This window comes from Chaetodon auriga, chromosome 18 (genome assembly GCF_051107435.1).
Source record: "Chaetodon auriga isolate fChaAug3 chromosome 18, fChaAug3.hap1, whole genome shotgun sequence".
Taxonomy (NCBI): Eukaryota; Metazoa; Chordata; class Actinopteri; order Chaetodontiformes; family Chaetodontidae; genus Chaetodon; species Chaetodon auriga.
Genome location: NC_135091.1, coordinates 8,775,001 through 8,785,999, shown reverse-complemented (window position 1 = coordinate 8,785,999; position 10,999 = coordinate 8,775,001). Strand labels below are relative to the sequence as shown.

Here is a 10,999-nt window from a genome sequence, read left to right as displayed (position 1 = left end):
TGCTCCCATTTAATGCAACAAACATTGTGCAAGAGGACTTCCAGGAACTTGAGAAGAACATGGAGTTGTTTTGCTGCTCCCTCCAGACTGACATGAGAAAGAGATTTATCTTGTGGAGGGAGTGTGAGGTTAAATTTGTTCATGCACAAGCGCTCAGACACACACTGTTTTGGAAAACAGTTGGCAAGTTAACTTGTGAATTAACATCACATGTAAGGAGAGCTGTAACTTTTTCCTCGCTGGGCTGGAAATTCCTTTCGTGGCAATATGAGCTGTTAACAACAGCCCTGTGCTTTCACAGCACTCGTGAAATTGATGTGCATGTAATACTTTCATATTTTTATAGCAGTAAAATGAGCTAAGACGAGGAGACAGAAAGGGTGTGGAGCCTCACCAAGCTTTATTTACATGCGCACCATTTCTTATACAAACTAGATTACAATTCAAAATGGAATACACAGGAAAAATACCCACTAACATCAAGTCGAGAAGAAGCAAGATTAATAAAGGGCAAAGTTCAAAGGGCAAAGTTCAGAGGGCGTATGGAGGGGAGCTGGCCTGGGCCTCTAAACAAGGATGGAAAAGGTTCCAGAGACGATAATGAAAAGGAAATGTCCAAGAGGTGATTAAGGTATCTAGTGGTATGTCTCGTCTATTTTTTTTATTTTATTTTTAAATTTTTTTTTGCTTCTCTCAGCTTTAAATCTGCAGGTGTTGTGTTGCAGGTGTGTGTGTGTGTGTGTGTGTGTGTGTGTGTGTGTGTGTGTGTGTGTGTGTGTGTGTGTGTCGGGCACGAGAAGAGATCATCCGTGCCTGAATGAAGCAGTAGCACTGAGTGGTTGTGTGGAACGCCTGCTCCACTATGACTAAGTGTAAACTATCTCCCCGAACAGCCAACACATTTTACGCTGAATATACAAAATGTAAGGAACACCTCCCTGCGGTTGACATTTGCAGTTTATCAAGGATCAATAACCCCTCTTTCAATAGAATGGATTACATGGCTCCCTGGAGTCACCTTGTCAGTCTTCTTCACAGGAGGAGTAAAGCGCTCCTAAAATTCAGTACAGTCAGAGTAGATGAATTTAAATGCTTAGCAGTTCAGGTGATGGCTCAGGATTCCTGCTGCCAAAAGACGCGTGATAATGCTCTGGAAATTTTTAGCTGTGACATGGTGAAGGAAATTCCAGCTCACTGTTGGATGACGCTTTAACCGCGTCAGTTTTACAACCAAACGCTCGCTGAGAGCACCAGGACGTGAGCCTACTGCGCTCCACGTGGAATAAAACAAGTGTGAAGCTGAGGAACGTCCGTTTAGGAGGATCGCCCTGTGTCTGAGTCCATGTACACACAATAACAAACCCATGAATACGGGAGGATGGTGCAAGTACTGCACTGTGAGCCCTGATTTTGAAAATAGAAAGTGTGTGTTTGAGTGCTGAAGACACAGGTTTCCTCTCTTTGTTACAATTTCTGTCGCAGGACGGCACCATTGGAAGGGTTGAGGTGGGGGGGAGGGTTGGGGGGGGGGTACAGCTAGGTCATGCACTAAACCTCTGATAGCACAGTAGATCATTCTAGCCAACCATGCACACACACTCCTCCGCCTTGGCCTCAAAGTGATATACACACATCTGTACACTATTATACACAGCGGGGCATACACTTCCATACACAGAGAAGGGATACCAGGGTCTCCAGATGCTACAACAATGGTGCTTTCCACCATTAAAAAAAAAATCTGGTTCAACAATTAAATCGCTGGTAACAGTGTTCCCTCCTTCCCGGCGTGTAACATTGTTCATTATTTCTTCAACTTTACCTTCAGAGGTATCACAAAATCCAAGGGTCAAGTACTACATGAGTATATAAGGACATACAGCGAGTATATATGCATTTCACACAATTCATAATGCATAAATACATGCATACAGTCGGCTGTGCTGTATGCACCATGAGGGATAGTGAGGGATTTACACGTCCTTGTGAGATTAAATCAACAGAAATAAACTCCACAGATAAACAAATACACACATACATTAGTATGTACTCAAGAGATACAGGAAGTCACCTGCAGGAGCACCAGGCGTGTCCATGAGGGGATGTGTGTATGTGTGTCACGAGTCCGACAAGCGGAGGAAAAAAAAAAAAAAAAAAAAAAAAAGCTATGACGGCAAAACCAAAAATAACAGAAGACCGCGTGAAGTCTTAATCCTGACTTTTTTCTTCCTGCCTCCTCTTCATCTTGACGGCCAAAAGTTCACAGGTTACAAGTTCACAAACACAAAGCATTACTGTTTTTATCAAGAAATGTTAAAATACCATTAGAATGTGACTTGATGTTACTTAAATGGGAAGCCTCCCTTTTCCCCCCTGAGTGATTCCATATATGCATAACAAGCCCCACAAGCTCATGACAAGAAAACAGCAGAGCTTAACACAGATCCCTGGTATTATTTTTTTTTCTATCTACTGTACGTGTGTGTAATATATATATATGTGTGTGTGTATGTGTGTGTGTGCGCGCTGTGATTTGGCTGCCAGCATATCCTACTGTTTGTTTCAAGTAATTTGGCAATATACAGAGATAGCTTATTGTTTTACTCGAGAAACAAATGGCTTCTAGAGGAATGAGCCTAAAACCCTGCTCCCCGCACCCCCCCGGCGTCTACAGGTTCAACTCGCCGTGCTACACGTGGCTGCAGCTTTGGGCTTCTGCAGGTCGTGGGTAAAAACAGAAACAGAACGAACACGCAAAATGCACGGCTTGCTCTCGGGGTGGGGTTCAACACTGTTTACATAGCACCTGTTATGGTGTGGAAATGTTCACAACCCTAGGACACAGGTATTCATTTTGGCTACATCATATGCAGTGATAAACGACTTCGACAGAACTCACCAGAAGTCTAAGAAAAGACAGTCAGGGATCCTTCCCCGTGCTTCTTGAACTTTCCACTGCCCTGCACTGTACAAATATCCACGACAGAGATTCTCTTCCTCTTGTCTTTTTTTTTCATTTTTTACAGTTAGATATATGCAAAAGATAAGAAATATTTTTTTAATATTCAGCTAATTGTAATGAAACCCTCAGTATGCGGCATTTAATTTAATTCAAGCAATTCAAAAGACCAAAACTGGAAGTGCATGGCATTAAGATGACAGTTGTGAGTTTTGCAAACTGGGGCAAAGTGTAGGTTTGTCTGTGTGTTTGCATGTACTGTATGCGTGGCCACTCAGCGAGAAAGATACTCCAATTTCCATCTTTTCATTTCATCAATACACCGACTCTTTTTGTACAGACATGTATGATGCAGAAACAATTATGATAAAACAGAAAATCCAAAAAAACAAACACTGAACATTTAAAATCACCAAGTGAGAACAGAGGGATTTTTTTTTCCAACATAACACATCCCAGGAAACCACTGGATCAGATTTACACCACGTCACTTCTTGATTTTTTCACTTTACACGTTTGTCTTTTTTTGTTGTCTTCAACGGGAACGACTGCACCGTGCGCTCCTTCACTCTTTGCTTGATATTTAGTCCTTGTATTCCACCTGAAACCTCCTCTGATAAAACAGTCTCTCTTTGATATCAACAGACTGGGCGTCAAAGGAAAATTGCATAATTCTAAGATTTGTGAGTTTGACATAGCTTTGTTTTTGTTGTCGTCGTTTCACAGGAGGCTTTGAGGGCTGATGTGCAGCATCTCTAGAGTCTGTTGGATCGTTCATGTTTCAGCAGTGTGGGAGCGAAGGTAAAGCTCTCGAGAGGAAGTCTTCTTCTGTAAACACAGGGTTTGTATTTTACGTTGTGCTGATGGCAGGTTTGGCAAAAAGGATGTTGTGTGTCTGATCTTCTCTTGCACTACACAGTTCAGACCTGGAGAGATAAAGCACAAGATGATTATGTCTCTTTCTATATTGTACTTAAACGCAAGAAAAGTCTTAAAGTCAAACGTTTGTATGAGGGATGTGCCGCTTAGATTGGTTATTGGCCAAATGTCACCAATCCACAGCCCAAAATGTTTTGTTCTGCTCTGTCCATTTGCAGTAGAAGGTATATGTGCTTCAAGCTGCTGCACTGGTGCTTCTGCATGTGGTTCACAGTAAATGCATGTTAATGTGAAGGCAGCAGTGGGCCTGTACTGTCATAGTGTTGACAGTAAGCTAATGTTTCCAAAGATTTACTCCATAAACCGCTAATAAAGGCGTTATTATAGCGTTTTGTCGGGACGTCATTTTGAAACTTCGTATGGATGTAACGCATTATATTACATGTTTAACAAATACTTATAAATGAGAACAAGAACCATTGTAACATTTTATTGAAAGTGAACTTGTAGCTACTGGAGTTAGAAAAGATTACTGTGGAAGCTACGTTGTTTAGCAGGTTGGTTTTGGTTGGTAAAAACATTGAAGCAACACACAGTTGAAGTGGTTTAGAGAACAGATGCAGAAGCATGTAATTACATAGAGAGAACCTTTTCCACGTGGATTCACAGAAGTACAGAATCGACTTATGGTTTATAACAGCAAGTCAGTGCTTTTTTCAGGTCTGTATCAGTTTACACCAGTAATTCTACAGCACAGATAATCTTTGAAACAGTATGGATCAATTTTCACAAGGCGAGAAAGCATGAATGGTATGTTTGCACTTACTGTGAAGCTATTATTGATTACACTCTCATGTTAGTAACTTAATCAGTCCCACGCTACACTTTTACAGATTTTACATTTTATAAAAAAGGAGCACTAGTATTTGACCTGTACTTGGTACTGGCTGTACCCAGATTTTAGGTGTCTGAATCAATCAGTGTTGTGATAGAAAAAGTTGGATCAGTGCATCCCTAACTCCTAAATCTACATATGCCCACCATTGCTCAAACGGTGCATGATGTACACCCATGCACACGAAACTCAAACATACACACCTGCTCTGCTCCTTCCTGGCCTGACCCTCTCAGCCGGGTACCCAGCTCTGAGAGGTCTGCTTGGTGTTCGTGAAGTTCCCGACTCCGTTCATGTTGGCCAAAGAGTCAAAGTTAAAGTCCAGGCCATCTGCGTCCATTAGCTCGTTCCTGATGATGGAGTCCATATCACACTCCAAGCTGCTGTTGAACATGTCCAGGTCCAGATCAGTGGGGAAACGGTCCTGGCAGATCCCTCCACTGCTGCTTACGGTTCCATTTAGAAAGATCGAGGTATCGATCTGCATGGAAGAGGAACCATTTCCTCCCAAGGGTGAGAGCAGGAGCTGCTGCTTAGCATTTGCTAGAGCGTTAGCCTCGTTGGCTAGGTTCAGGCCTCCGTTTAAAGATCTCAGGGAGCTCTGGTTGTGGTTGTTACTTTGCAGCATCTCCCCTTGGCTACCCTGAAGGCCTCCTGTGGTCCCAAAGGTCATAACGGGATCATTACGGAGCATGAGGCCACGCCGTGAGTTCTGGGAAATGACGGCGGCGGCGCTGGCCTGTGACATCAGTGGGTCAGACTGGGTCATCATGACATCGCTGTGGCTGTGGCTGTCAGAGTTGAGCAGGTCTTGTAGTGTCTGACTGCCAAAGCGAGACAGGCTGATGCTGGAGAAGGAAGTCTGCTTGTTCTCCTGGATGGTCTGCATGGGGGACGGACGCAGAGAGGAGCCCGCCGTGTGGGGGCCAAAGATGGAGTTACTATAGCCATTAACTCCACCATTAGAAGAAGAGTTGGAGGAGGGAGAGGAGGTGGAGGAAGGTGAGCCAAGCCCATTGGGTTTGGACCCAAAATTGAACCCTGAGGAACCATTTGGAGTGGCCTGTCCTGTAACGGGTGGCACCAGGTTATCCAGCAACTCATCCATCAGGTCATCTGTGAGTCCATCATTCAGGTTCATTGTACCTGCCAAGTCTGCCAGGCGGGGCAGCTCAGTTGGGACAGGCTTGCCATTGGTTGTGGCGTTGCCAGGAGACAGAGCTCTGCCAGGGCTGGAGTAGAGCATAGGCGAGAGAGGAGGCTCGTCATCGGGCACTTCGTCTAGCTCAGGGTTTGCCAGAATGGGTGAGAGGCGACCGCTCAGTGTGCTGGCATTGGAATTAGTGCGTGAGCGGAAGTCTGTCCAGGCGTCCAGCTCCTCGCTGCTGCGTGACGTTGGGCTTCCAGGCCACTTGGAGAGACCTGAAGGGCTGTCTCCACCGCCTTCGCCAGCAGCAGCTGCTGCAGCCTGCAGGGCAGCCTTCTTCTTGGCAGCTCGGCCACGGGCAGACTTGGTGTACTTGTTGCTATTGTCCATGGAGACTGCACGGCGGCGAGGAGCCTTTCCACCCTTTCCTCCCTCTGGGTTGATCATCCACCAGGAACTTTTCCCTGTTCCCTCATTCTGGACACGGATGAAACGGCTGTGGAGGGAAAGGTTGTGCCGGATGGAGTTCTGTAACACAAAGGAGAGAAAGAAAAGAGACTATATTGAGTGATGTGCGTAAAATCCTTTCGAAACAATTACCCAAACAATAACAGTCATCAATATTGATTTGTTTCCTTTCTTTCTTTTTACCGATACAACATTCAATGAATACCTCTCATTAAGTCCAACACTGATCCATAAACCACCCACTACTACTGATTCTGCAGCGATGTAAACACTCTTGGTGACTAGACACACAAACAAAGGAAAAATCCTGTAGTTTCAATTGTTCATTCACTAAATATAGACAAAAAGACATTAACGTGCAGCAGCACTTAGCGCTGATGTCTGCATTGTTCCCACTGTAGCTTTTGTGTTGTGGGTATAAAAGAGAAAAGCGAGACAGTGGTCTATAATCAAGCGTCTCCTCGATTATGAATGACACATACAAAGAGCCTCTGTGTTGCTTAAGGGGCGCATTCTGTATCAGATCATGTGTGTTTGTGCATGCATGAGTGCGAGTCCTGGCTGGTGTGTATTGATCAGCTCTGAGCTCCTTCCTTGTATGAGCCCCAGAGGCTCATTGTGGGAGAACTGGTGCACATGACAGCCCCTGGTAATGATCAAGGGTTTTATTCACAACACAGAGATGTATGTACACAATAAAGACTCGGACTGCAATAACCCTGTTGAATAACTTGTTGCCTCGCTGCTGTCTTTGTTTACATATACATTTATCAGACAGACTTTCTTTGTCATTGTACACTGATGGTGTGGCGGTTGTCTGTTTTTAGCCTTGCTGCTGACATGGCTCTGTCGGCAGGTCCACCACTCAACATCTATTGAATGAATTTCCTTGAAATTTTTGTAGACATTCATAGTTCCCAGAGGATAAACCTATAGACTTGATGATTACTGACTTTTACTCTAGTGCCCCCATTGGGCCAAGAGTTCAAATAGTCCAATACTTTGGTTTTTGACCAAGTACTTAATGAAACTCCAGTTAGCCTCAGCCTTACTTTGTTTGGTGCTAATGTTGCCATTGTGGGAAAGCAAATGTGAGCACGCTAACATGCTAAACTAAGATGTGAATATGTGAAGTCAACTTCCCATGTATATATACACGTGAATATGCTTACATTTTTTAATAGGTGGCGCTAACTTATATAACCTTTGTTACATTTCAGACCAACTGATAATTGAAGTACTAATCTTGGGGGAGAACAGTCACTGTCAGAGAACAAGGAGGCATTGAGAACAGGATCTGATGGAATCATTAGTGAACCAACAGGGATTTCAGATTGATGTCACAAAGATGGGTTATATTTAAACTACAAGAAAGGAGACAAAGGGTCAGGAAACCACATTAGTATTTCATGAAACTCCAGCACCATTATAACGAGTAGCCTTTAAAACTTTATAAAACTGTAATTTTAGGAAATTACTCCAGTCCAGGTAATTAGTATATATGATGTTGACCTTTTTGACTTGACTTTTGTTTTATTACACCTTTTTTTTTTCCCCCTTTTGTGCCCCAGAACCTACTTAAGGCCTTGTTGAATTCATTATTTTGCCTCAGTCTCCTTCTCTTTCCATGCCCCCTTCCTCTTCCGCAGTTTCTGTTGTTTCACAAACACATAGCTCTTATGGGCCTTGAGGGACTCTGGGGCTATGCTATATCCTCCCATATAAACAACCCAACCGCCATCCACAACATGCACACATTTTTCCCTCTCTGTTTTCCTCCTGTGTATATTTTTACTCCCTAAAACAGAACAGATTTCTGGGTTCCAAACGTTGAGGGCCAAAATTTTCGAGTTTTTGTGGGAATAACAATATTGTTTTCCATGAAGCAGCCCCGTCTGTCCTGGGCAACAGTTTACAGACAATTTGGTCCGGATTGTTTTTCTGGTCAAAGGCAGTTCAGGCAGAGAGGAGAATGAGCAGGCTTAGGTTACTGTTCTGACTGCTACGTTGGCAGAGTAAGAAAGCTTAATCTCTGGGGCCAAACTGAACCTATGACCCTATGTGAGTGGGTGTCTGTTGGAGCACAAATGTGTGTGTTTGTGGTAGTTATATGGAAATGCCCCGTTTTGCATATGAAGGCTCTTGTGTTTGGCAATTGTAAATGCAAACGTAGTTTTCTACAGGGCTGTGTGCCTTTTGTGACCACCGCATTAGACAATCCATAAAAAGGTGCATTTAATCATGAATGGCGCGTGTATGTGAATGCACGTTTCCCCTGTGCGTGTGTGTGCGTGCACGTGTGTGTGTGTGTGTGTGTGTGTTCTGTGAAATGAGGTAAGATGAGAAGAGATACCAGTGAGACCAGTGTTTATCCTCTGCCAGCATCTCTCGAGGCATGACGTAATGCTGCTTTATTACAGAACATTTTACAGACACACACGCACACTCAACACACACACACACACACACACACACACACACACACACACACACACACACACACACACAAAAGCACAGAAGCTAAATGTTTCCAGCTGCCAGGGAGATGTAAATAATGGCAGAAGGCAGACTTTGTAAAGGAAAAAGGGAACTTTTGGAGGGATGAATGAGAGCAGAATGAATGGAATGTGAGTTTCCTTCTCCCACTGCTGTAAACATTTACCTGCCAGCACCTGACACTTCATCAATCCTTCTCCCTCGCTTCATCCTACACCACCTTTATCCCTGCACCTCCCCACTCCCGCCTCCAAACGAAGCCACTTGTTTAATGTTTCTCTTTTCCGTGCCACTGCTCGTATCCTTCAAATGTCAGGTGAGATATTTCTAACTCGGTGTGATGGAGCAGCAATAAAAGGAAATGGGACATCTGCAACCAAAGCACGGACAGTGATAAAAAAGAAAAAAAAAAAAAAAGAGGGTGCCAAGTGAAAATGTGTGAGTGATGGTGAGAAAGAGAAGGAGAAGATGGTGATTGCAGGGTGAAAGAAAGAAAAACGTTCCTGCTGTGTATCAGCATGACGTGTGACGTATGTGTGCAGCAGTAGCTCTTCCTCACAAACTCTGCTATTCTGGATAATTGAAAGATTTCCACGGTATATATTATACATATTTCATTCACCTCCGTTTTATCGGGATGGAGTCTCAGTTGTGAAGATCTTGGCAAACAAAACCTAAACTATCAGCACACACTTGTGGTCCTGCAAGTGGAAAATATGTTGTTTTATGATTTTAGCAGGCTGACCTTTTAACCATTTGTGTCTGGATATTTTCTTTGCTTCGGATTTCATGTAGACTTTCAGTCTCTCCTGCAGACCACAACATCTCATTTCTGGCTGCCAAGATTGTTACTGCGTTTAATGACACAATCAATCATATTATTTAACTTCCCAGGAGTTCATTAAAAGGCTCTTAAATCACACCTGAGTTTGGTAGCAGCCTTCATACTTCGCTAAACATTACTGAACTCTGGGGGAAAACGGCCTCAGATGTGGAAAAAGAGTCTCCGTGTATACAAAATATTAAGAAAATCTTCATAATACACACAGGGGAGTCCCTTCTTTTGTGCTAAATCCCAACTCCTGTATCTTAAATTTACAATCCATCATTAACCCGTCTCCTCCTCTACAGCTCATCTCCCCTTCATGGCTGAAACAGACGCAGGAGCCGAAATCAATACGGCATTACGGCTCTTTCTTGGAATCCTCTGCTCTATTTAATTCACTCTAGTGCTTTTATTTCAATGCGCGTCCCTTTAATGCAGCGCTTCAAGTGTGATTGAATAAGCATGACCATTTTATGTCTTGTTATTTGCAGGATGTATGCACTTTATAGGTGTGTGTGTGTGTGTGTGTGTGTGTGTGTGTGTGTGTGTACATGGCACATTGCTGTGTTCGTGGGATACTGTATGCTCACTACTGTACAGCTCCTCTGGGGTATTCCCGAAGTCCATTAATAAAAACAGCTCACTGAGACAGCAGCTCTGATTCATAACTCCTACTATGCAGCCACAAGAGCTAAATAACACACATACACACGCACGCATACGCTAACACAGCTCGCAGCAACAACCTTCCAAGGGATAATGATGCTGTTGAAACTGCTGGCTAATGTTAGGGAGTTTTTGGATTTGTCTTTCTAATCTTTCCCACCATTCTTCTGTTGTGTACCCTCCTCCTCCTCCTCCTCCTCCTCCTCCTCCTCCTCCTCCTCATGCTGTCTAATTTGAGCGTTCATCTCTGAGATCTGAATTAACACACTGGGCTCACAAGGGCTGACAAGCAGGTTCGTGAGCAAGCTTTGCTTTCATTCCTGGCATTTTTTTCTCAAATGTCTTTACTTTGAAGGAATAGTTTGGCATTTGGGAAATATGCACGTTCTCGTTCTCTCCAAGAGTGAAATGAGAAGACTGACACCACATTTCCTTTTTATATATAAAGCAACACCTGCCGGATAGGTTAGCGTAGCGTAAAGACTGGAAACAGGGGGTGCCTCCCTCATGATAACAGATTTCAGCAAGTCACTGAGCCGGGCCACAAAATATTTTTATAAGAGATGAAACATTTGAGTTCTATTAATGAGCTTTTGAGGTGCTGTAAGGTGGATTTTATTTGGGTTAGTCCCAGTTTCCTGTTTTTGTGCTATGCTAAGCTAA

The 10,999-nt window shown here is 43.6% G+C and overlaps 1 protein-coding gene across 2 annotated transcripts in view; it reads right to left on the bottom strand.

The window, feature by feature from the left end:
- Positions 1-378: 378 nt before the first annotated feature.
- The window catches only part of foxo3b (forkhead box O3b), a 45,173-nt gene continuing 34,552 nt past the window's right edge, over positions 379-10,999 (bottom strand). For both annotated transcript variants that reach the window (XM_076756409.1, XM_076756410.1), the window contains exons 3-4: positions 4,937-6,408; positions 379-3,885 (exon numbers count right to left, since the gene is read on the bottom strand). In XM_076756409.1, the coding sequence (XP_076612524.1) occupies positions 4,966-6,408 (1,443 nt within the window). In that variant the 3' untranslated portion in view covers positions 379-3,885; positions 4,937-4,965. The remainder of the gene's footprint in view (positions 3,886-4,936; positions 6,409-10,999) is intronic.